Source organism: Dreissena polymorpha, chromosome 16 (assembly GCF_020536995.1).
Source record: "Dreissena polymorpha isolate Duluth1 chromosome 16, UMN_Dpol_1.0, whole genome shotgun sequence".
In the NCBI taxonomy this organism is placed as follows: Eukaryota; Metazoa; Mollusca; class Bivalvia; order Myida; family Dreissenidae; genus Dreissena; species Dreissena polymorpha.
Window position 1 is genome coordinate 5,698,381 of NC_068370.1, and position 27,964 is coordinate 5,726,344.

At 37.3% G+C, this 27,964-nt stretch overlaps 2 protein-coding genes across 3 annotated transcripts; one reads left to right on the forward strand and one right to left on the reverse strand.

Moving 5' to 3' along the window:
• The first annotated feature begins 1,331 nt into the window (after positions 1-1,331).
• Positions 1,332-11,111, forward strand: LOC127862958 (uncharacterized). Of its 2 annotated transcripts, none has more exons than XM_052402230.1 (12): positions 1,332-1,488; positions 2,658-3,002; positions 4,697-4,825; positions 4,981-5,091; positions 5,630-5,734; positions 6,305-6,445; positions 6,950-6,971; positions 7,164-7,270; positions 7,582-7,938; positions 8,820-8,847; positions 10,359-10,457; positions 10,806-11,111. In XM_052402230.1, exons 1-11 carry the CDS (start codon positions 1,434-1,436, stop codon positions 10,438-10,440), a joined length of 1,482 nt encoding a protein of 493 aa, XP_052258190.1. In that variant the 5' UTR covers positions 1,332-1,433; the 3' UTR covers positions 10,441-10,457; positions 10,806-11,111. The 2 variants fall into 2 exon arrangements, with proteins under 2 accessions (XP_052258190.1, XP_052258191.1); XM_052402231.1 differs by having other exon boundaries at positions 7,164-7,264.
• Positions 11,112-15,573: 4,462 nt separating this feature from the next.
• LOC127862637 (uncharacterized) lies at positions 15,574-27,889 on the reverse strand. Its single transcript, XM_052401840.1, has 2 exons — positions 26,713-27,889; positions 15,574-21,258 (listed from the first exon to the last, which is right to left on the reverse strand). The coding sequence occupies exon 2, from the start codon at positions 18,053-18,055 to the stop codon at positions 16,091-16,093; it is 1,965 nt and encodes a 654-aa protein (XP_052257800.1). The 5' UTR covers positions 18,056-21,258; positions 26,713-27,889; the 3' UTR covers positions 15,574-16,090.
• Between the last annotated feature and the right edge of the window lie 75 nt (positions 27,890-27,964).

The following is a 27,964-nucleotide window of genomic DNA, read 5'->3' on the forward strand; positions in this document are numbered from 1 at the left end:
CATAATGGACCAGTTGTTAGCCCATGTTCGTCTCATGGGACCCACACTTATGTGACACATATGGGACCAAAATATTGTGTTGCACTTCTGGATTTGGGATCCATTCTGGAAGCCATTTTGCAAGAAAATTATCCAGTCCAGACTTGCTTGCTTGCTTGGGAGCTGCAGACTTATTACGAATTGGGCACCATTTACTTCAACAAAGAAGTTTATACAAGTTACGTTAGGGGTTAATTAGTGTATACTTCACGATTATTTAATACGCAAGATTCTCCTCTGACTCTATCCTTATAAGAGTTTATGCCTTTCAACATGCACACTTTTATTTTACAAATCACTTTCAAATTAGCACAAGATAAATGTTTTTGGAATATTTTCATGCAACATTTTCTCATGACTGCGGTTGCCTTCTGCTAATTCTTCACTATTTAGTTGTAAATGATAATACGAAGAGCTCATCCTTTGTTTTTATAGTATCTGTTATGATCTTTTATAGTTGTTAACCATTTATACAATAATTAATTTCGACCAAGCCTAAATAAAAAAAATCCTAAACGTTTATGAAATCGTTAATAAACGTCTGTAAGTATCGCTGTTGATGAAAATAATGATTTATTGTCCAAAAATACAAGATAAGTGGAAGGACTGCAACTCCATTTTAATGTCTTTTTATGAATTCTTCTTTTCCTCTGTAATAGTATTTTGCTTGATTGTGTTTTATCATAATCTTTACAGCATTTTGAATGTTTGGAATATTCCAGCTGTAATACTATAAATATCAACTGATTTACAACATTCGCTAAGAAGTTAGCACTCAAAAATCATTAAGTAAAAGCAAATAATAAATCAATAATAAATCAAGATAGTTATGGCTCGTGTATTAGCATTCCTCTCAAGGGCCTCTTTAATACAAATATATGTGATGTGAATCCTAAATATAGATTCCTAAAACAAACAGATGGAGTAATGCCCGGCAAAAAGACAAATAACCCGGATAGAAATAAGTATAAAAGATGTGTCCCTTTTATTATGCGCTTTTAAAACCCCAGTATGATTATATGAACTATCATAAACATCCTTTAACTCGTATTTTATCTAAGCACTACACATGAAAATGACATTTTCATGTTATGCTATTCACAAGAACAGTAAAAAAAATGGTCCGGTCAAAAAGACGATGATGCTCCTACTTCTTCTACTATTGCTCGTACTACTTACTCTTCTTCAACTACTATTACTTCACGGACAATAAATCAAGATCAAGCAGACAATATCCATTTTACGCCCATTATTCATCCTTTACTTCCCTATTCTATCTGTTGTGGCAAATAATAGCGTACGATTGTAGATATTTCAGTGACCATAATAATTCCAAACGAAAGGGCGAATCGTGACAGAAAAAAGTCGGGCGTGTGTTGATCTGAAAGACGATAATGAATTCAAAAATACTATTCGGATTTATGGCTGTGCATGTCAATGTCATTTCAAGTAAGTTTTATTTATTTTGACTTACAAACCAAAAGTATCGTTACGCATTTTAAAATCCAATAATGCCGTTAACAATTTAATCGTTGAATGCAGACAATTGATATTTATACGATACCTTGCTCGAGTATAAATTTGATTTTGTCTCCATTTACAGACAAATATGTAAGGGTGTTACCATGCAACAAAACGAGTTATATTGTTGTTTAATGCTTTGGATTATTTATTATATTCTTTAACGTGTAATATGTCCGAATCATTTTCTCATTAATGCGAAGCATTTATATTATATCATGAACACACACCAGCGCCATTTTGAATTAAAGTTAATTTCATTAGAAGCTGGTAAATTTACCGGCCCTTACCCTTGGCAATATGACTAGGGCCGTCATGTAGTTAAGTTGCCCTTACCCGAGCAGTTACACGGCATAACTTAACAGGTACAATGCCTGAATGAAACAGTTAATTCACACATTGAAAATTGCTCTTGCAAACAAGGTGAATGCATTGATACAAGCTCCTCAAACTGTAACAAAGTCGAAGACATGCGATGGAAGAGCACTATGCAATTTATACAGTTTAGTATAAATGTTTTTCTATTCGATGTATTACTTAATGTCAACGTTATTGGATTTGATACTCGGCCTGGACAATTTTAAGGCGGAGAATTTAACAGTTTGCCAAGAATTGGATTTAGATAATACTCTAGAGTTTAATATGACGTTTGTATGAATATGAGTAGCTGAACTATTTGCAAAGGTTAATCTGAACCCTCAATATATAATCTGGTAGTCAACCTGTAGCAAACATAATGAAGACGACCCATGAGCAAAGCTATGTTAACTTAGAGAAAGAGCATTAACATATTTCCAAGTTTTCAATGCCAATATTTAGTGTTAGCACTTGCGATTATTGTGTCTATACATATTTGAACATTATTCGCTCTATATATGTGCGTCTTTTTAATGGTTTACTATTATCAATAGTTAGTGAGAAGACAGCCTAAAACTTAACTTTTTTTTAAATTGATATTATTATAATGTTATTATTTGGATAACCGGGCAAATGCATGGTTATATAACTTTTGTTTGTTTAATATTACCTTGCAATGATGGTATTTAATAAATCACATAACATTTTTATTAGATATTTTTAATATTATTACATTTCAGTGTTGTCAAAACCCTTATTCCATGTTAACGTGCCATGTGCAACAACTGTGGAAGTTAACTGCACTGATATTGATAATGCTTACGGAATCTGGAGATTTTTCAAAGAAAGCCTAGAGAAGTATGGGCAAAACATGCTCAAAGTAGTTTTTAATGAAACGGCATGCAGTCAAGTTTACCTTTCAACGATTAACACAGCGCAATGTAAGTGCTTACATCGAACAGGTGTCACGTGCACCATTACTGATGACAATATGGTTAATATTGGCGACCAATGGTACTGTACAAAATCAACATTGTCAACAGGGTCTACTGATTTTAGTAATGATGTGACTTTGACTATACCAGGTAAGCATACAGCAAAGATAATAAATTGCATGTCATTATTTGTTCGTACGATGAAATCCGCATGAATTCAGCAATCTAGATGTCCCTTTTATTGCAGACTGTGTAAACTGTAATTAATTCTTAAACGGCATGTTGTGAACATGTATATGATTATGTATATGATTATTGTGAGTTTGTTTGTCAAACAATGTTGTAATTACCGTTTGTATGTATGTTTTTAACAGTAACATGGAAACCATTATTCAAAATCTGAAAACGGGTTTGCAATGCCGATATTCGCTAGCACATGTTTGGAGCTACAGGTCCGAGGTTCCATAGTTAACAAAATTTCATAATAAAAACATTTGCCGTTAATTTCTATTACGAAATAAACATAATCTACGAAAGCTAATGTGAATTTCCACATGAGTCAGGTGAACAGGTATTTTATAATTAGATTAATTGTACAGAAAACTGATAAATGCAAGAAAAAGAACATTATTTACTTAAAGTGAAGCCGATATTATATCAAACTTAATGTGTGAGTTACATGAAAATTCACATCTAAAGATTATATCACTAAAGTGAATTTATAGACACGGCTATGTTCTTGGTGAAAGTTAAAACTCACAAATGTTTGACATCATCTTATCATGAATTCGTTTTTATTCTATAGAAAGGAAAATCAAGATTATGTTCTACAGTGATATATGGTTGACATTTAAATATTTTTTAACAGTTACGCTGATGCCCTCTTGAAAATGCTGACAGACGCATGCTATTTCGGGTCCATCGTACACAATTACCATTTCTTTTGTTTTACTTTATTATTAACAACTTACCATAAGATTAATCATTCAACACAAACGTAATTGCAATGCATCGTACGGTATAATTTTGCGAGATCCATTAACCGATTGTCTGTATATAATTTGAACTTGAAGACCGCCAAGAAAGACGCACAATGCGACGTATAATGCAAATGTGTTTGTTAGCATACATACCGAATGACGAAAATTATGTTGAAAGTATTTGATTATTTAGGTCGGTTGTCATTTATTTGTTATTTTACTTTCTGTTTAATGTTGTTTTTTTTAATGAAAAAAGTTAAAATATTATTTGTTTTAAACTATGTTTTCACGAAATAATCATCGCTCGCCATGAGCAATGGTACGCGTGAATCAATCGTGTGCCAAATATCAGTATCTGTTACTACAGGCTGTAGAGAAAACAATGTCGAAACACCTTGTGTGTCCGGCCTTTTCAAATTCATACCAGAACGATAGACAAATAGTGTAAATATTTTAGTAAGGCTTATAATAACATACTTTTTTCAGCGACCAAACGCTGATTTCATTGTCTGACAGTTTAAATAAATATGTTTACGTATTTCTTGTTTACACGTAAACATTTAGGACTCGAAATTTTCGCTATTTTCGTTATTTTAAAAACTGTCTTATGTTTAAAATTAATAGATTACATTACCATACTTTCTAGAACCGTAATGATTTCTTTTAAATTATGTGAAATCGAGGTAATTTAAATCTTCTGAGTTGCAACTAATTTCTTAAATCTTTGGATCTATTATGACACCCGATGTGTTAATATTATTCTACATGCGTATTATTTGAACATTATTAAAATACGAATTCCTAGCCGCTTAATGCAGGACGAAATGTATCTGTAGTTTTACATGTTATTTGTTTTCAACTTAGATCGCCTTGAGTGTACAACGACAACACTAACAACACAAATCGCAAAAGTGGAGAGTACCATGATTACTAATATCGACAACGAAACTGGCACAGTTACCGCGACGGCAGAAATGCCATCAAATGCGAAAAGTAAGACATACCTTTATTGTCACATACTAATGAACTCTCATTGAAAGAGTGAAGTGTTTCTCTGATAATAATTATTTGTTTATGCAATTGATATGCCACATTGTGCAAAAATTAATTATTTCACATTCGATTTAAGCCATATTTTATTATCTTAGAGTTAGGTCCAGAAAAGAGCACCAAAACTGAAAGCGTTATCGTCAACACAACAAACAGCGCAAACTCTACCGAGGAAAACAAAAGTGAAGAATCTATTGCGAAACAAAACAGTAAGACAAATGACATATTACACTAGAAGAGTTTTATTGCGAACAGATCCTTTAGTACTAACCACAAGCGAATCCCAAATACAAATATTATACATTTATGTACACTTTATATTAAACTATGAACGTGAAATATATATATATATATATATATATATATATATATATATATATATATATATATATATATATATATATATATATAAACTTTAAATGGAAAGCATTTTTCTTGACGCACACATTTCCGGCAAAATTAAATTTTTAACAATTTGTAAAATCTCAAAACATTAGAGTGGACCAATATTGGTATGTACGTTGTACCAGATGTAAATAGTATATCGCATTTGCCATAACAAATTCAATCTCTGTTCAGAACGTGCACAAACTTTCAGGTTACACAATGTAGATTTAAGCGTTTTATTATTACAATACAATGGAATACAATACCATGTACATTACTAGAATTTGCAAAGCGCCATTGTACTGAACAGTCACTATAAAGCATGATTGTACGTGTAATCATGGTTTTGTGTCTTACTAGTTTCAGTTACCCAGTTGGCTGTTATTATTTGCGGGCCATTTGTTTTATTTGTCATCGGACTTGTTGTGCTCGTTTTCCGAAAGAAACTGTGTTCGTGCTCGAGAGGTTTGGTAGCACGTTCAAATAATTTAACTACATTGACTGGAATTTTACTCAATTTGATATAAATTTAACTTACAATTATTCTTGAATATTTGCTTAGTTTCATTGTATTTTATTTATGACAAACTAAAATGCAGAGTTTTATTAAGAGCAATCAATTTATTAAATATGATATGACAGCACTTATAATGCTTTTTCAAAATAATGATAATGATTATGCTAGAATGATGTTTTGTGAACTTATATCGGTCGTGTTGGTTGCGTTAAATTGTTTCGCACAAGAAGTGAAGCTTGGAATATGCAATTTACTGTAAAACTTTTTCAAAATATTATTGTTTTAAAAACACTACACACAATAGCAAACGTCAAGTATTGGGTTTTCTTGTAATAACGATACATGCTGAAGTGTTTCTATTTGAATAGTAGTCCTGTTACTAGTATAATGAAGTGACAGTAATCGCTATTGTCGAATATTATGTTTGATTATTAAATTAAAATTATTGTTTATATTAGTATTAACATACGAGTTTTAAATGTACATTAATCCGATTTCTAACTTTTAAAATCAAACAGGAAAGCATAATCTTACAATGCTGAACAAGGAAAATAATTCAGTCGAGGGAAACATAAATGTGACTATTGTTTCAAACAATGCCACGTCTTCTAATCCAACTTCCTCCTGGATGGAACCTGTGTCCACGCATAGTGAGGCTGGTCGGTATACTAGGCGAAATCTAACTGACTAATTGATTCTGTAAATATCTGATGAACTAATGCAGTTGTTTGATTTTGGTTCATGAATTTAATAAACATATGGCTTAAACACTAAATTTTTGTTACAAACTACGAATTATATATTTGATACGGCTTGTTTATTTGTTTTTGTCTAGTAAATAAACGTTCATGTTACATAATATTATTTTTATATCATGATTATGTATGCTTTTTTCATTATTTTGAATATATCCAACGGACTTAATGCAAAACAAAAAATCTAATGACGTGAACAAAATACACACTGACGTCTCTAGACTGTATGCATTTAATGTTTTCATGACGATCATATAAATCTTACTTAAAGTAAAGTCTTTATATTACGTGATGTGATGTGATACAGTAGTTTCAGTTGCCCTATCATTAAGTATGTACATATCTTAATACATATGATGACGTTAATGAACTTTTATTTAGCTAACATAATTTAACTTTCATTTTTAGGTCTAAATACAAAACGGCAATGGTAATGTTTTCTTTTTATTGTGCACGTCTCTTATAAAATATTGTTTTAGAACGAGTATGTGTACTTAAATACAAACTGTTGTTGTCGTATGTATATTATTAATGGCAATTATTCATTTGAAATTTGGAAAACTATTGTGCAACATATATAATTGCAATACGTCATATAAAATGAGTGCATGATTCTGCACAGTGCACAACATGGAGATGAACAACAAGACTTGGGCATTGAAGACTGTATTGATGATGACCCCTCGTACAGTCGTGTGCTAGATGTCGCGACACATCGCGACGGTATAGGTTTGAATACAGTCCATAATTGTCAGTTCTCTTATCTAATGAAATTGAATTGTATATGAAACGTAATTAAATATAAAATAATGCAGTCGTTTATACAATAGCTATTTCAATTTATTCTAACTAAACGATGTGTCGAATTATACTGTACAGTTATTCAATGCTATTTCGAAGTCGTTGGGACCGTCGAAAATACTTTCAAATAAAAACAAATTTTACTCGAATATCATCTTGTTGCCATTAATCTGTACATTAATTTATGCAATACATATCTATCAATTTATTAAATAGAATGTGTCTAATTAATATTTCAGCAGTCAATAATGCAGTTGCTGAAAATGATAATGCAACAGTTCAACACAATGCTATTGATGCAAATATTTTACAAATGCCTCTACAAGAGAACACATATGTTCATTACCATGAAATTTCAGAAGTTTCTACAGTAGATATTAATTTAGCAGTTGATTACCAGAACATTGAAATAGACATCGCAGACATACATGAACGTGATGGTAATCTGTCAACCTCCACGATGAAACTGGGATCTATTATTCAACTGCTTCATATGACAGAGAACGATCCATCAACATCTTGGGTTGGAAAACCTTTACAAAAAGATCCACTGCCGATTGTATTTATGGCATTAGCAGAGATGACTATTTCTGACGGTAATGCGCGAGTATGGCGATTGGAGTCTACATCATGTTTACTACTACTACTACTACTACTACTACTACTACTACTACTACTACTACTACTACTACTACTACTACTACTACTACTACTACTACTACTACTACTACTACTACTACTACTACTACCACCACCACCACCACCATCACCACCACCACCACCACCACCGACCACACCAACCACCACCACCACCACCACCACCACCACCACCACCACCACCACCACCATCACCACCACTACCACCACTACTATTACTACTACTACTACTACTACTACTACTACTACTACTACTACTACTACTACTACTACTACTACTTCCTACTTCTACTACTACTACTACTACTACTACTACTACTACTACTACTACTACTACTACTACTACTACGACTACTACTACTACTACTACTACTACTACTACTACACTACTACTACTACTACTACTACTACTACTACTACTACTACTACTACTACTACTAACTACTACTACTACTACTATTACCACCACCACCACCACCACCACCACCACCACCACCACCACCACCACCACCACCACCACCACCACCACCACCACCACCACCACCACCACCACCACCACCATTACCACCACCACCACCACCACCACCACCACCACCATCACCACCACCACCACCACCACCACCACCACCACCACCACCACCACCACCACCACCACCACCACCACCACCATTACCACCACCACTACTACTACTGCTACTACTACTTCTACTACTTCTACTACTACAACAAAAACTCTACTAGTTCTATATATATATTAAAGTTGTAAACTATTATTTTAACTTACAACATTATTAATTAAGTGCTTTATATATATTTTCAGTTGATGTTACTGGGTCCAATATTCTCAGGCACGTATTTCGCAACAATTAAATACATTCCCCAAAGATATATATGTTGTTTCCTTATATATTGTAGCAGTTGGTTCAATATTTTATGAATTGGTCTCAATTGTTGGTTGAATTGCTTGACGCTGCTTTCGAAAATGGTTACCCCCTCCCTATTACAAATCACAATTGCCATAAGTAATAGAAATGCAACTGATCACAAAAACACTTAATGACAGACAGACAGACAGACAGACTTTTTTATTCAAGACTTGCACATAGTACATCGTCTAAACACATATATTTACAACTAATATGTCAACATGTTAAGACATCCATATTTCCATATTTTGTGAAGAGAAAAAAAAAACAAAAAAAAAAAAAAAACAAAAAAACAAAAAAACATAACAACAAAAAATCAACCGTTGTTAAAAAGGTGTTAAGTTAACATAAATGATCATACCATTTCTATAGTGGAGATGAGCAAATATCGAATATGTTTTGAATTTTCAAAACATATGTATGCATATGAGATTAACAATTTTTTTAAATTAATACAATAAATACAATTATTTGCTCTAAGTTTATTTTAACACAGCTAACAATTTTGAAATAAATGCCAATATAATTTGCTGCAATTAATAAATTCCAATAATTGTTCCATTTGTATCCTTACATAAATAAATCAGCAAACATTAATTTGTATTCAATACATCACGAGCATTTAAAGTTTCAGTGCGCATGGTAAGTGATTCTTTTATAAAAAGTGATATTTTAATAAGTTCAGCTCTGTTACTGGATTTAAGTAATTCTAAATATTTGTAAACTGATGGCCTTATATAGTATTTACTTTTGATATATTTTGTTCTTATTGTTTGGTATCTAGAGCACACACAAACAAAATGATATTCATCTTCTATATCGGTTGTGTTACAAATTAAACAGTGTCGTTCCTGTCTTGGTGTATTATTCCTTGCATATCTACCTGACTGGATACGTAATGGATGTGCCGACATGCGCAATCTACAAAAATAGAATCTTAGACTTTTTGGGAGAACATCAAGATATATTTCATACTCTAGCGTTTGTTTAAATGAACATAAACAAAAATTCATAGACGGCCGTCATCTCAACGGAACGGTTTATTCAAAACAATTGGTTCGCAAACCTTTCACTAGCATTATCATTGAACGCTTGAGTCAAAAGTTGATATTTAGAAGACACAATTTAAAAACGGTCAAAATACGAAAACTTACGTTACATTTGTACAACCCGGGAAAAGTCAATCCGAATGCCCTTTGTGGTTTCAGACGGTTTGCTGGGATCCTGACCTCAAATTGTTTTGATTAAAAACAAATATCATACATGTCTCTTTTGTTTTATGCAATAAATATGCATACATTTGAAATATGCAAACAAAGTAAAACTTTTCGTAAACTCTAATATGCTCAATTACTGTTATTCAATATTTTATATTTTACTCACTCACACAGCAACATGTTTTGTGTGCCATAAAATCGTTCAATTATGTCTAGGGCTGATGTGGAGGGTGCTTGTTACGAAAATTTAGACCCCGAAAGTCGTGATGATAAATCCCAATACACCTCACTTGTTTAGAAAATATGTGATTGAAAGTAAGTATGTTTTATATAAAAAACAACATAACATCCATATTATGACAAGCTTTACAATATATATATATATAGATTTGTTGTGACTGATATTATTGGAACGTTCACAATTAACAACCACTAGTAACAAAACGTCTGAAACTAATTGTATGCTATTTCTATTGCTCCAACTGAAAAGTGGTAACTAATAACACATGTGGCGATTAATATAATAAATTGAACGTCGCATGTAAATTTTCAGTTTTATTTTTCAAATTTGAGAAACAGACATGTCAAATTCGACGAACTGTAATTGCATTGCAATGTTTCTCGATTTACCGAAGGAATCGATTTTTTCTGTTGTTTTTATAGCTGTTGCTGAGAGGATGAAGATAGTGTTCGACAATTAACCTGCCTTATGTTGCAAGGATTCGTGAAATGAGCTTTTGTCATGTTTGAAAGTGTTTGAATTGTTTATAATTATTTTGCATAACTATAATTTTTGGCATTTTAAGCTAATTTTTAGTACATTAGTTGAATCATTAGAAGTATACATCTACTAATCGTTTACATATGTACCTCGATGAACCAATATTAGTTATTGAAATAACAGTGTAACTGTCGTAATATATTTAAGAAGATCAGTGAACTATTTCTGAACACCCAATTGAACTATGACGCTTCATTTGTATTTAAAATGCCGGCTGTTTTAATAGAATTTTAATTTCATTGTTTCAACAGACAATCAGTTTGTTATTATAACAAGGCAACATCTAACGGCGAAAAACTATCGAACAAAAGCCTCTGAAAGAACCAACATGTGACACCCATTTGTCATCAATAATGAAGCACGGCTTTGCTTCACTACAATCCCTGTTTGTCCATTAAATTATTGCCCGATTTGTTGAAGCACGCGAGCATTGGAAGATATATGAGTGATTTTACTTTTTAGGCCACAGTTATTGCTAGACTAACCTGAGAGATTGTTTTGTTTAACATTTACATATACATATGACACATACTGGTATTTTGTCATATTATAATGAAAAAAAAACACATTCGCACGCAGGTCTGTTGATGACTTACTTATCAAAAATTGGAAATAGTTTTCCGAAAACACACTATCGGAAGGCTGAACAACTAAAGTTGAATAGCAACGTTTCCTATTGCCTGTGTATTTCACAAACTCTATGAAAAACTAAAACGATTATAAACGTTGACACGAAATGGATCAATTCATTATGTGAATTAGCATTATTAATCAATGCTTACTGGATCTTACTGAAAAAAATCTTTTCGTGAATTGTTATTTTTGTTTTCTCTATAATCCGCGAATGCATACAATTTTTATTTCGTGTTTCAATAATTGTAGTCATTTATGTATATACAATCAATTTACAAAGACATGCGCATGCAGAGTCATTTTTAACCATATATACTGTGTTTTAACTGTGTCATAACTATATCTGCACAAACTGAATTAATATATTCCCCTCCGTATTTTGAATAATGAAGAATACCCACATCCACTCTTAAAACATATTGATTAAAAGCACCTACATAGGCAGTGGTATTGCATTATGCAAAACACTTAAGTGATTAAACCATGGAAGTGGCAATTTTTCTTATTAAAAAAGATATTAATTACCATTAATAAATTCCTTATTTGATTGATTTTTTGTTCATTTAGTTAGTTATGTATTTGCCATATAATTATTCATGTTTATGCATTTTGTAAATATGTTTATTAAATGTAATATTCTTTTTATTATTATTATTTTTGCATTAATTCATCTCATTGTATAAATGGCATTTACCTAATTTTTATATTTATTTCAATTATGTTATTCATGTCTTCTTTTTTTTTTTTTTAAATATATTCTTTTATGTAACACATTTATGGTCTGATATGAAAAATGTGTATATTTTAGTATTCAAACTTCAGTCGCTGAATGATGGTGATGATTGCGCCAACGTCTGCGACTTCACTTATTCGTGATCGTTGAATATATGTTGTAAAATGAATGATATGTTTTTCCAAACAAAACGCATGACGACATGATTTACTTACATTCCCCAATGTAACTTTATCCTTAGCAATAACATTTGTTCAATGAATTATGAAAACGTGTGAAATAGGAGATATGGTTCGTATCAATAAATATCGTTTGCTTTTTAGATATTATACAAACGATTTATGCAAATATTTTCGCACGTAGCTGGCACACGCAATTTATCTTCATGGAAAATTCAACGAATAATATAATGCATCGTTCGAGTCCTGAGTGTATGTCGCATTAATTGAGATTCTTCTGCGCTTGAGTCTGCACTATCTGTAAAGCGGAATGTATCCCAATAATCGTACCAAATTTGCTTAGTCATGATGATACTGATGATGATGATGATTATGATGATGATACTGATGATACTGATGATACTGATGAAACTGATGATGATGATGATGATGATGATGATGATGATGATGATGATGATGATGATGATGATGATGATGATGATGATGATGATGATGATGATGATGATGATGATGATGATAATACTAATACTACTAATAATAATAATAATAAACAAATATCGAATACGTACACATATTAACAATGATAGTAATAATGAAGCGGTTGTTTTCACAATTTAATGAAGGCTTACCGTATCGGGGATTGTCTTCGCATAAATTAAATAATTGTTTCAAGGAAGTTTTAAAATTCGATTGTTGTCAATATTTCGGATATCAATAGGTAACGAATTCCGTAGATTAATTGCAGATTGTAAATTGTAAAAATGAGCGCGAATAAAGTTTTTATTAATAAAATAATATATTTTTCCGCATTTCTACGATTCCGAGAGGATCGTTCATGAACTGTTTGTGAAAGAAGGTTTAGTAAGGTAATTGGGGTATTGGCCGTTATGCATTTGAACTATATTCATTAGTTTGAGATAACTTCGTCGTTTGTTTAGACTCGGTCATTTATTTTCAGAATAAAGGTTTCTAAGTGAGACGGATCTGGTTAGGCCTGTGTCAATACGCGCGACTTCGTTTTTGATTTTTTTCTTGTAATACCATGTCGTACACTGTACAAACGTCCCATAAAATGCGCGCGTATTCTAGTAATGGCTGCAAATGTGGGAACTATATTTGATTTAGAAACTTTCTTTTAAGAGTGTATACTTAACTTTAAACAAAACATCGAGTTTGTTCGTCGTGGATGTCAGAATATTATATGTGTGTTTCTTCTATTTTCCATCGCTTCTAAACGTAATACTGAGATGTTAGTGATTATCAACAAATGTTACTGGTACATGACCAAACATTCAGTTTGGAAAAGGAATATTGTTTTGTGTTGTAAATAAAATTGCCTCATATTTTTCGGGATTTAAATCAACAAGTATTTTTGCCCACACTTTAATTGGGCAGAGGTTATGTTTTAAAAAACTCAAGAGATCGGCTAAAACGGATGTAGTTACATGATATTGAAGTGTCGTTGGCAAACAATCGGGTAATACTAACAAGAATTTCTACAATATCATAAACATAAATCAGGAAAAACAGAAAACCTAACAATGAGCCCTTAGGGACACCGGCATTTACGTCTAATGACTACGACTTCACTGAGCCTACAAATACTTTTGAGTACGGTTAGACAAGTAACTTTTTATCCAATTTAGTATATTTGCACGTATGCCATTTTCTTTAAGTTTGAATAAAAGACCTTGATGCCAAACGCAGTCGAACGCCTTGGGTATAATCGCAGAAAATCATACAATTAAGTTTTTAAAATCCTCAATAGATCGAGCTATTTGATCAAATATATCAATAAGTTGATAGACTGTTGCATGCCCTCGTAGAAATCCTTATTGTTTGCAATAAATTAAATTGTGTGCAATACAATGGTTATACAGGTGTTTATATACAACACGCTCAATGCGCTTCCCTAAACAGCATAAAAGATAAATGAGACGATTGTTGGAGGGTATTCGAGTCACCCTTTTTGTCAATAAGGGCATCACAATAGCATTTTCCATAATGAAGAAAGTGTGCATTCTTGTAATGATTTATAAAACAATAAGCTTCATGTTTTGAAAATGACTCGCAAGCATGCTTCAGAAAAATGATGACTGATTTAGTCTTCACCAACAGCGTTGTTAGTTATTACAATTTGTATTATTTCTATTACTTTAGTTTCAGTAATTAACACATTTTGCAAAAAGATAATTACAAACTGAGTAGACACGGGAAGAACTCCCAAAATATATTTCTAAAGTTGATATGAAGACAAAATAATTATTTAAGCACGTTGCTTCTTCTTCATCAGACGGATATATAGTTACGTTTCCATCAATGTCGACCGATTTTAGGAGTGGTATCATATCAGAGTGTGAATGCTTGTGTATGAGATGTTTTAACATCTTCCAGTATTGCTTAGAATTTCTCGATTTTAAATCAGTTAATGTAGTTTAATTTTTGGAGTAAAACTGTTTCTGGTCATCTTTTATCATATATTTGACTCTGTAACGAGCGAATTTGAATTTAGCTCAGTTGTTTTCAGAAGTTTTGTTTTAATGGTAGCTTTAAGTCGGCTACGTTTGCGCGGTTGTCATAGAGTCGCACCAAGGTTTATCATTAGGACAACCTGTAACTAGTTTAAATGGAATACATATTTTCTTCAGTTCTAAAAGTTTTTTCCTGAATAAAGCAATAGCATATTCTACATTCATCATTGTTATAAAATTCCAATTTTTTATGTAAATGGTGAAGACGTTGAAATCAGCTCGTTTATACAACCAGATGTCTCTGCATCTGTATACTTATGACTGTTGGGACTTAAATATGCGCAGCCGTGGCATGTTGATTACTTACATATTCATCAATTAACATAACCTCACAGTTCATTACAACTAAATTATTAGAGACAAGTATGGGTCAATTATAAAGAAGTATTGGCAATTATTCAGTTATAACTTTCCTTAAATGAAAAATGTTAAGAAGTTTCCCCGATCATGGGAATTTCCGTATTTTGCTGTTTACTGAGAATTATCCCCGATAATGGGAAATCCGTTATTTACTATTTCCTCGATAGTTGGAACAATATAAAGCCAAATACCCGCTTTTGGTATGAACATTTATTAACGATCCAAAATATATATACAATCCTTGTGTCAAGCCAGTACATCACTAGGTAACGACGTCACGTTTATAACGTTACGTCACAAATAGACGTTACGTCACGGAACCAATCCGGTACAAATAAAACGTTAAAATATAATGTCCATTTTTCCCCTCCATCAAAATACAGTACATTTTGATACATATTGTAAAAAAAATGAAATAATACATTGTGTACGTAAAATAATTGTATGTTCTTTCGATATTCATTAATTGTTCAGTTCTAACGGGCATATCTTTGTAACCGGTCTCGTCATGGTGCAGCTTCCAACCTGGATTTTCACGACCCTCACACGACCGTCTTGTCCTGGATAAACCTCGAGTATCCGTCCTACTGGCCAGTTTCCCCTCGTCGTTTCCGGTGTAATGATAAGAACGACTTCGCCAATCTTGATGTCTCTCTCAGGATGAAACCACTTGCGTCTAGCATTCAGGCTAGGCAACCATTCTCGTAACCACCTGTGCCAGAAATGTCGCACTAACTGTCGCAGAAATGTCGCCGCCAACGTTTCCGCATGTTGAACTGTGTTTCATCTACTGTACATGGTGCGAATTCGCCTCCCATTTGACCGTGCAGAAAATTATTTGGTGTTAGTGGAATGTCGTCTGAGGAATTCGAAGATTGGTAAGTCAATGGTCGAGAGTTTATAAGGCCCTCGGCTCCAACAATTGCTGTCATCAGCTCTTCGTCGTTGACATCTGCGTTTCCCAATATGGCGTTGATGGCTCTTTTGGCAGATTTGATCATTGTTTGATCATTGTTAGTGATTTGGCCTTTTCTCGGAAGAATAATAGGATATCGCACGTCATAAGACAAAAAACCAGCATGGGTAAGTCCACCGTTAGATCGCATCACGCCATCATCGTCAAACATTGGTTTCAACTCTAATTTACTGCTTAATGGTAGGTTCGTCTGTCTATACAAAGCGTTCCACTCGTCGCTGAAGTGCTCTTGCTGTGTCTGTCTGATAGCTTGAATCTCTGCCAACTTGATTTCATCTACTCGAAGTGCTCCCGATGTTCTCTCCTCTTTTGGCTTTTGACAGTTGTTGACAAATCTGTTAATCAATGCTATAGCTCCCTTGAATTTTAACCAAGTGGAGAAACGATGTGAGTCAACTAGATGGTGATTTTTCGAGTCATTCACAACTACAAACGTTTTTTCAATTGTACATTGTCTTTTCGTCTCTGTATTTGAAGTTGGTCTTTTGACTGTTTTATTCGATGGCCACTCATCCGGCGACCGCAGTAGGAACCCAGGACCATTCCACCAACTTCTGCACTCGATCAACTCTTTTGCATTTAAACCTCTACTCAGGTGATCTGCAGGGTTTTCACAGCTTAGAACATATCTCCATTGTTCTGGATTGCTGTCGCTTTGAATTTCACCAACTCTATTTGCAACAAACGGCTTAAATTGTCGACTACAACCTCTTATCCACCACAAAACATTGACACTATCTGACCAGAATGTAACTGTGCTCAGCTTAAACTCTAAAACGTTGCAAATTCGTTTTGCTAGCCGCATTCCGATGACAGTTCCCATTAGTTCGAGTCGAGGTATGCTTGTAGACATGTTTGGTGCAACTGTTGTTTTTGCAGATATAAGACTTGTAGAAACAGAACCGTCCTCATATGTACACCTTGCAAATACAACTGCTCCATATGCGCTTTCTGATGCATCGACGAAAGTGTGCAAAGAAAGGGCTTCCAATATTTTGTCTTTTGCCCGCAGACACCTTGGAATGGATATGCTTCTCAATTCTCTCAGTTCTTCAAACCACTCTCGTGCTGAATTGGTCAGCTCCTCATCCATATTTTCATCCCACGTCAATCCGGCTGTCCACATATCTTGAAGCAACATTTTTGCCCGAATGGTAAAAGGCGCTGGTAAACCAATTGGATCAAACAACGTCGCGATCCTTTTTAAGAAGTTGCGTTTCGTGTACTTCATTCCTTCTTCGGGTGTATTTTCTTTGAATGTAAACATGTCTTGTTCTGCTATCCACCACACACCAAGCGTTTCTGCAGACGGTAACTGTTCGTCATCCAAATCTACCTCTGATTTCCGGTCAGCAATAGGTATCTCTTTTAGAACCTCGGTCGAGTTTGAAAGCCGTTTTCTCGCATGCATACCGGCGCGCGTCAACATACTCGATAGCTCGTTGTATAGCTTGTTCCCATGTTGCACGTTGACCACGGAATCCATTGAATCATCCATGTATGTTGACTTGAGAATGGTTTCAGCAGCTAATGGAAACGCGCTCAGATTTTCCCGTGCGTGTTGCTGTAAGACATACTGTGCTTGGAATGGTGATGAATTTACACCGAACACGACTCTATCAAATTCGTAGATATCGGGACTACGGTTCTGATTCATTCCCCTCCATAGAAATCTGTGATATGGCTTGTCCGCGTGATCGATGCCTATTCTGAGATACATCTCGCTTATGTTGCAAACTACTGCAACGGGATTCCTTCTGAATCTTAGCAACACGTCAAACAGATCGTGCTGTAGCTTTGGGCCTTGGTATATTTTATCATTTAGTCTTCAAATTTTGCTCAAGCATCAAACACGATTCTGGTTTTTGTTGTATCTGTATCTGGCCTAAGAACAGGAAAATGAGGTAGGAACCATTTTGAATTGGACACTTCAGAATCCGGAACTTTTGACATGTACCCCTTTTCTACGTATTGTTCGATGCATTCGCTGTATGCTTTAGCTTCCTGAGGACATCGTTTTAGTCTTTTTTCTGTGTTCTCTAATCTATTCAGTGCCATTTTGTAATTGTTTGGCATAACAGTTTCGTTGCTTTTCCATGGAATGGCGACGCGAGACATCTGATTTTCGAATATGCACAACTGTTTTACTGCTTTAAGTGCTTGTTGCTCGTCAATGTTAACGACAGGTGATTCAGTTGATTCCCTTTCAACTTCCCAAAATCTCTTAAGAGTCAGGTTTAGATTCTCGATTTCCGTTACGTCTCTTACAAAGTATGTTCGCGCATAATCTGTTTGTAGGACCGATGTTAAATTTGAACACGGATTACCGATGCATGTCCATCCAAGTGGAGTAAGACGCGCTATTGGCTCCCCTGCTCTACCTCTTCTTTCTTCCAGTGCATAATGTAAATCTGCACAATCAAGTCCAATTAAGATGTCAACAATAGGTCTGGTCGTTGCTTTTGGAAATGTTACGTCACGAAGATGTGGCCATTTTCTTAGGTACATGTTCCAGTCAACAACTTTCATGTCTCCTGTTACTTTGGTAGCTGTATATGCTGCTACATTTATCTTTACGCTTCCGTTGACACTTCTTATTTCGAATTCAACGGTCTAGTTTCAAAAGTCTCGACTTGACCATTCAGAACATTGACCTTGACCTTTTCCGTTCTACCTTTACAGCCGAGTTCTGCCGCTACGTCACTATTGATGCACGTTTTTGTACTTCCGTCATCTAGCAATGCGTTTACAGTTATTGACCGATTTCCATTTGCGTGAATAACCGGAACTGTTCGGAGCCCTACTAAATCAGATCTGGTATGACTTTTTGCTGACAAATATGTTGCCCCTTTCTCTTCCGTAGGAGATTGAACTGGACTGTCAGCAGCGTTTGATTTCATGCTCTTTTGCGCATCTCTGTGTAACAGTCTGTAATGCAGCTCTTCACATCCATTTTGTTCGCATTGTCTACTTCGACGGCATGACTTTCCGACATGGTTAAACCCAAGGCAACGATAGCAAAGATGAAGTTGTTTTGCTTTGTCCCACCGTAACGGTTGTGAAACGTTCATTTCTTTAAAATTGTCACAGTACCATGCTCCACGCTGTTTGTCACATACTCTGCATTTAAATATTTTCCCGCTTTCTTCGGAACCACCAAAAAACGTTCTTTGATTGTTAGAGTTCGTCTTTTTCGAAGTATGCTCTGACATCAAATATCCTGACATTCCTTGCACGGTCTCTGACGCGATAGTTTGGAATTCTGTCTCTTGAATAACCCATGTCCGTAGCGACAATACTGACTCATGTGTACACCCTCAACGATAATATCGTGCCAAGAGCGGTTCTGGTAATTTTCTTTGTAATTTTGCATATAATGAGCCAATTCCAAGTTCGTGGTGTTGATCCGCTTCCTGCAAATTAATAATTGCTACGTCTAATAGATCGGCAAATTGTTATAGGTCCTTTGCGTTGCCAAGTCGGACGTTTTCGAAGTGTTCAAGTTCTCCTAGGTAAATAGCTATCTGTCGACGCCTACCCCCAAATTTCCTTTCAAGTCGATCTTTTCCCGCTTCGTATGCAAACGCCGAGTGCCCAAGATTTTCAATTACTTTTAACGCTTCGCCAGATAAGTACTGTCTAAGCTGAAGAAGTTTGTACTCTGCTGTGGCTGGCGCTCTGTCAATACAAGCAAGGAATGCTGCTTTCCATGATTGGTAGACTCGCTTATTCCCATCGAACACTGGAATTTCCACACGTTTGAGTTGCCTCCAAAGATGTTGTCCTAATGTAGGATCGATGCCTAAACTCATAGCGTTGCCTTCTTCAAATTCATGTTTGATGTTAGATGCATGAGGTGCGTCACGCCCACAATCGTTTTGCGCATCGAACCCGGCCCGATTACTCCACATACCTGGAAAATTGTCATTTTGTCGCACAGTATTATGTGAAACCGGCCGGTCTTTAGAAATATAAAGTTTATTCACCGTGTCACGCGACAATGCTTTGCTTACTTGACTTGCTGTTTCACTGCGTAGATCGTCTATATAGTGTAATGTTTTCACCCGGTTAGCTATCCGTGGGTTTTAATACAATTATCACAACCGCTAGCAAAGATAATATACTAGACTTCTCACATGGGCATCTACTGGAATCCACGTCAAGATGGCACAAATCGTCTTCGTCGTCTTCGAGGGAACTCGTCGGTTCGTCTTGTCGGCTCGTCGGTTGCACGTCACAGAATGGAACTTATACCTTCTGGGAATGGCCCTCCAGAGAAATATGTGTTCATTGACACAATCACAGGCAAACACAACTCACAGACTCACATACATAGTCACGGACTCACTTATATCTTCTGGGAATGGCCTTCCAGGTAAATAGGTGTTGAACACACATAAAATACAATATAATACAATACACACAAGCTCACAGCTAGTTACTGGCTAACATACACAGGCTAAACCTCCTGAAAATACTTACGTACTCAGGGTTACACACACAGGTTCACAGTTACAGACACACATATACAATAAAATAACATATAAGATATACAGGCTCACAATTTCACACACAATACTTACATTGGGACATAGGCACATAAACACATCTACTCACATCAACGTCCCGTGCACAAGAGAACGTACTATCTCGTGCTGCCCAGCATGCACTATACCGATTTGTCGCTGGTTCCCAGTCACGAGGTATGTGCGCGTTTTGTAGGCCGGGCACCGGCACAACACTCCTCCCACTTTTCTCCTTTTGGGACGACGCCACACAGCGAAGGAATCGTACCGGCGCTACAAATGAAGTAATAGTGCCCCTCGCGTAAGCACCTTGACCTAAAACCTCAAAGTTAGGTCTGCATGCCGGCCAGTTTTCGTCCGACCTCTCTTTCTGCGCAACGTCTGCAGTATACCACAACTAAAATTAATTCATCTCCATTAAATGTCAATAACTCCCTTTTTATTATCTTAGAATAATAACCCACAATAACCCACAATTGGTTATGCCTTGGTGCAAATAGGCTTGCTTACAAAATGCAAAGACATGATAAACGAAAACAGTTGCAGTGAATTGCTGATTTGCACAATTATAAAACTATAAGCTTTGACCATAAAGCCATAATTAAATGAAATCAATCGTCACTGTGACTGCTTTTAATTTGATGATGCATATAAGCCTAAAATTGTGTAAATACAAATCTGCCAAAAATTCGCCTTCTTTTTCAAAATAAGGTCCTGTAACTCCTGTCCTTTTCTTGTCTACACAATGAATGGACAGGAGCACCCACCTTACAACCGATATTCACAAATTTTAACAAATAACATAAATGCGACAAATACATCCGCCTTGCAGCACACATGAGAAGGCCCTCACCCTCGCATGAGAATGCATAATCTACATTAAAAATCATGCTTGTTATTTCATAAAATCACAAGAAGTTTAACAAAGGGACTACAAATGCGCCAAAATACATATCTGAGTGGTTAAAAGGTTAAAAGTATAGGAATACAAATAATCTTATTTTTGTCCAAGTATAATACCTATAATTGCTTTTAATGTTACAAATTCACTTTATTGACATTATCTGGAGGGAAAGACAACTAAAATAAAACAAAAACTATTGTACCCACTACCCTCCTCCCACTTTTCTCCTCTTGGACCGCCACCCATCCTAGGAGCCATATGGTCGCACCCAAGGCAGAAGGGACAGACTCAAACGGATCAAAAGACCCCTTCCCGTAGGCACAGGGGTGCCTTAACCTAACGGGGCAATCAAGAACCAGAGACAGACTCAAACGGATCAAAAGACCCCTTCCCGTAGGCACAGGGGTGCCTTCGCCTAGCGAGGTACTTAAGAACGAAAAAACAAAATAAAGTGTACATGAACCGGGAAACACCTCCGGCCATTAAAAAAATGAAATTGATGCATCATGACAGTTGCCGTCAAGCATGGTCACATAAAAAATTCAAAAGACCTGCAAATATTGTTTAAAAGAACAATTCCGGGAAATACCACTTCCGGCCAATCAAAAAAAACACACACACAGTATGGAGTGTGACAGTGGTCGTCCGACAATGTCACACCCGACCATAAGAGAAAAAAACAGACTTCACGGGAAATAATCAAACACATCCGTGACTGTGCAAAGCAATGCTTAGCGCGGTTATACAAAAATTACAGGAAGTTAAGCGCGGACGGCATAAGATAATTTGGGACGACACTTTATGCTTATGCATTAAACCCCCTTTTCGCAGAGCACTGCTCAGATAAGTTTCAATTTTATAATTTCAACAATATTGCGATAAAAGCCTGGTCTTAAACTAAGACAATAGGACATATATCTATTCAAAACAATCTAATCAACTTACTCCAAATGTTTAATAGAAATCTTACTTTTGTTATTCTGCGTACAACAACACCGCAAATCAGATAGAGTTTCCAGCAAAGATATATTAGAGTAGTAAGGAAGATCACAAAAATAAGGTAACCATACCTCTGTTAGTATTATGTGACTGCAATTTATTGCAATTTTTTAATTTGGGGGGGGGTGGTATTGTATTTTTTTTTAAATTGTTTTCCTAGTTTTACTAATTATTAACCTCGCCATTTACAATTTTAGGCGGTACATATTTTGAAAGACGCTCTGGTGGTCGCCAACCTAATTTCCAACACTGGGACCGCTCCCAGCGGCGAGAACTAGAGAGTCGCCACCCTCTTAAGCCACGCCTAACAGGCCTTCGAAATTCATCCTCCCTTCTTTTGTCCGGTGTAACTCGGGATCCGGATGCGCCGCCCCCTCGGCGGTCACCCGCGGCCACTCCGTATCCGGTCGCACACTTCCGGCGGTTTTCCGATGTAACGCCATAACCGGACGCCCTGCACCGACGGTCTGTCGCGGTGATATAACAACCGGACGCACTGTTCCGGCGGTCTTCCACGGTGACACCAGCCGGTCCACATGCCCGGCGGTCGGTTTGGCCTTATCTCCAGTGGCCGTTTCGGCCATCTCTCCTACTGCCTGGCCAATTGCCCCTCCCTGGGCAACTTCTGCCGCCTCTCGGTTCGCTGCTTCCGCAGACTGTACCGCCACCCGTTGTACGCGCAATACATCCACGCACACAGGATCCCCATGGTCTCCTTCAGTGATCTTTCCAATAACCATCCCTGGATCACGGACGACATCTGGCACAGCTGGCAGCATGCTGTGGGACTCCCCTCTCGAGGTTCAAAACCTGTCCATTAAAAATAATGGTGGCCTCTGCCATATTAATGATTGCCCTGCCCGGATTCATCAAAATGTCGAAACCAAGTAGCATATCGACATCTGTCGGAGCTACATGCAAATGCTCCCGATACCAGCAGTTACCAATATTTAAGTCAACTGGGCCTACGACAAAACTCGGCATGGAGGCGCCCCTTCTTGTCATCAACAGCTTGACATCATGCAGCCTGGGAGGTGGCTGCTTCATGGCCTCATAGATCCGATCAGAGATAATACTGACCTCTGCTGCCGAATCAACCACTGCGTCAATCACGATATCTCCCACCTGCACCTTCATGCAGAACTGGGAAACCGAACCTATCTTGTTTTCATGAACCACTTCCGGTTAACCCGACTGCTCATCCGCTACCACTACGGGCGCTTTCCCCTCAGGGTTGGCCAAGGACATGGTATTTTCAAGACAATTCCGCTGGAAATGTCCCAATCCACAACACAACACTTAAAGCAAGATATGCCCCGCCGCGCCATACCAGGATATTCGCCCCAATTAGACTCATATCTTCCTCGCTTGGATCCTTCAGGGCGGAAATCTGAATGTTGGTATCCACTACGATACCCCTTGTTTCTCCAGTTCCCGGCGCTCCCATGGTAAGCATTTGAGCCGGATTCCCTTTCGTAAGCATGTTGGTTCCAATGCCCACGTGGACCGCCGCGGCTCCAGGTGCCTTCTTGATAGGGATCCTCGGCCGCACACTCGCCATAGCATCCCTCGTCAACGTCGAGACGGAACAACGGAACCGGTCGTTCGACGCGGCGAACAGCATCCGGGGTCCCACAAGGGCTGGACAACAGTTCCACGGCACCCTGCAATTGACCAACCACCTGACTCAACTTGTCGAGCGCCGACCCACTCACCACCTCTGGAATTGGTTCCTCGCCAACCGCGTGAACCAATCTCAAGTCCTCCTGCTCATCCATTTGGCCAATTGCTACGACCGTCAAACTGCAATGCAATGCAAATTGAATGTGTTTGAACATTCTATTTTTTTCAATTGCCTCTCCTATCGACTTTGGTTGCTGCATGCTCACCTGCAGGCCTGTTTCTCTGTCATGTAGCCCATAGCAAAACTTTGCCACTGCCTGCTCGGTGGCGTATATTTGGGGCAGATCTCGGAATGCCTTAGTGGCTAGCGTGAGTACGCGATCTGACCACTCATCCAATGATTCTCCTACCGCCTGAGAAATCGCCTGGAAACGCCCTTGCGCAGTAGCAGGGAGCTCTTTGGCGTCGAAACGCTCTTTCAGACGATGCAGTAACTCCTTATAAGGGACAGTTTCCCTGCCTTCAGTTAATACAGCATAGAAATCCGACGCTTTTCCCACCAAACACCAAACCAACCCATCGGCGCGCTCATCGTCTGACCATTTGTGCAATTTGGCATAGCGCTCAAACTTGCCCCGGAAATTTGGCCAATTGCTACGACCGTCAAACTGCAAGTTTTTAGGTATCCGGGTAATCACATCCCGATTACTCGGAGTACCAGGGTTTTGTGTAGTTGCAGGCGGGAGTGCATCAGGAAGGCTCGGTATTACAGGCTGGTTGATGAGCGCCAGAGTAGCCGGCTGATTAGGTATTACCAGTTGGTTGATGGGTACCAACGTAGCAGACTGATTTGGTATGCTAAGTTGGTTAACGGGCGCCAGGTTAGCAGGCTGATTGTGCATGCTAAGTTTGTTAATAGGCCTCAACGTAGCAGGCTGACTGTGCATGCTAGGTTGGTAAATAGACGCCAACGTAGCAGGCTGATTGTATATGATAGGCTGGTTTATCGGTACCTGGGGTTTTGTAAACAGGGGCAATGGTTCCCTCATTCTGACATGAAGCTCTTCCCAGCAAGCCGTGATATCCGCCTCCAAGTCGGATATCTGGGAAGCAAGCTCGGCCTTTACTCGATCCTGAGCGTCAGGCCCCTCCTTTTGGACAGGCATACCTACCCCCCACCTTTCGTGTGAGACTGACTCACCAGTAAACAAAAGCCCCATGTTTTCTTCATGGGTTTTTTCATCTTCCTCTAGCATACTTGCAAATAACCCTGGATTAGGACGGAAGTCAAACAACCGCATATCCTCTCGATCCAGAGGCCGCCGAATAATCACTCCCAACGAGTCTGGGGACAGGTTCCACGCAATCTCCCTAAACTGCACAATTCTCTAAGCCAATTTTGGCCCCACCCCCGGAATAGATGTCAATACATTGGGAGGGTCAAAATTTACTCGTATTAATTGTGGCCCCGGTGAGCGACTCTTGCTGCCCACGCAACTCATCATTGCCAATTTATTTAATTAAAATTAAAAAATACTTTGGAAAAATAAAATTCCAATCAGCGTAGAACTGGACGACAATTAACATAAAATTGCTCACTAATAAACGATAAATAAAATCGCTACCGCTGTTGTTCCTATAAATAATTAATCAAAAACTGCAAATAAAAAACACGTCGCTTTAACTTTACGTTAAGCACCAATTTCCCGGGACCCAGTTTACATTCGCAATAACACTGCTCTAAAAAGAATTATATATAGACAAATCTCGTGCCCGTAAACTTCTATTTCCTCGGACTTTACCGATACAAAGCAGTCAACCAAACACGTTTATTATGATCTTCTGCGCACAGAATTCGCGCCAACTAATAACGGGAAAATTGCCAATAAAAAAACACGTGGTCGTCCGTTGATTACACAAGCAATGAACCTGTTACAAACAGCATTGGACAATCACGTTTTTTAACAAATATTTCGCCAACTGATAACACGGCCGGCGAATGCGAACAATGAAAAAAAATGATGCCGTCTGTTTTTACACACGACTAAAAATAGACGAAAATGCGTGCAACTGTTAAATTATAGAAATAACGTTTTCAAACGAACACAGAACTTTAAATTAAATTTGATGCGACGGTCCAAACTAAATTTCACGATGCCGATTTATTTGCAACAAAGTTATATATAGAACTAGCCTACCCGTTAATACACAATTACACAAACCCCACCCGTACTACCATTAAAGTGTTTTCACCCAGTTAGCTATTCGTGGGTTTTAATACAATTATCACAACCGCTAGCAAAGATAATATACTAGACTACTCACATGGGCATCTACTGGAATCCACGTCATGATGGCACAAATCGTCCTCGTCGTCTTCGAGGGAACTCGTCGGCTCGTCTTGTCGGCTCGTCGGTTGCACGTCACAGAATGGAACTTATACCTTCTGGGAATGGCCCTCCAGAGAAATATGTGTTCATTTACACAATCACTGGCAAACACAACTCACAGACTCACATACATAGTCACGGACTCACTTATATCTTCTGGGAATGGCCTTCCAGGTAAATACGTGTTGAACACACATAAAATACAATATAATACAATGCACACAAGCTCACAGCTAGACACTGGCTAACATACACAGGCTAAACCTCCTGGAAATACTTACGTACTCAGGGTTACACGCACAGGTTCACAGTTACAGACACACATATACAATAAAATACCATATAAGGTATACAGGCTCACATTTTCACACACAATACTCACATTGGGACATAGGCACATAAACACATCTACTCACATCAACGTACCGTGCACAAGAGAACGTACTATCTCGTGCTGCCCAGCATGCACTATACCGATTTGTCGCTGGTTCCCAGTCACGAGGTATGTGCGCGTTTTGTAGGCCGGGCACCGGCACAACAATAGGCACAGGCATCCTCCGTTGTTTTTCCATATTCAAGTTCTATCTTCTCCATTTCCGCAATTACTATTTTACTTTTTTCAAGTTCATCTCCTTCCATGTACATATTGGATAAACTATCAAGCCCTTTAACCACTTCGTCCATCGCCAAATACAATTGCTTGCAAGCGTCTTTCACTGTTGCACTAGATGCATTTCCCTCCAAATGTGACACTATATTTTTCCGTGCTCTGGTAAAATTAGTTTTCAGTCTTGTTTTTTCCCTCTTCACCAAAATCTCTGTCTTTAAATATTCAACTGGATCCATCGCTGATTCAATTTTGAAACCTCGCTCTGCTACCAAATGTTAAGAAGTTTCCCCGATAATGGGAATTTCCGTATTTTGCTGTTTACTGAGAATTATCCCCTATAATGGGAAATCCGTTATTTACTATTTCCCCGATAGTTGGAACAATATTAAGCCAAATACCCGCTTTTGGTATGAGCATTTATTAACGATCCAAAAAATATATACAATCCTTGTGTCAAGCCAGTACATCACTAGGTAACGACGTCACGTCAATAACGTTACGTCACAAATAGACGTTACGTCACGGAACCAATCCGCCGGTACAAATAAAACGTTAAAATCTAATGTCCATATGTCCA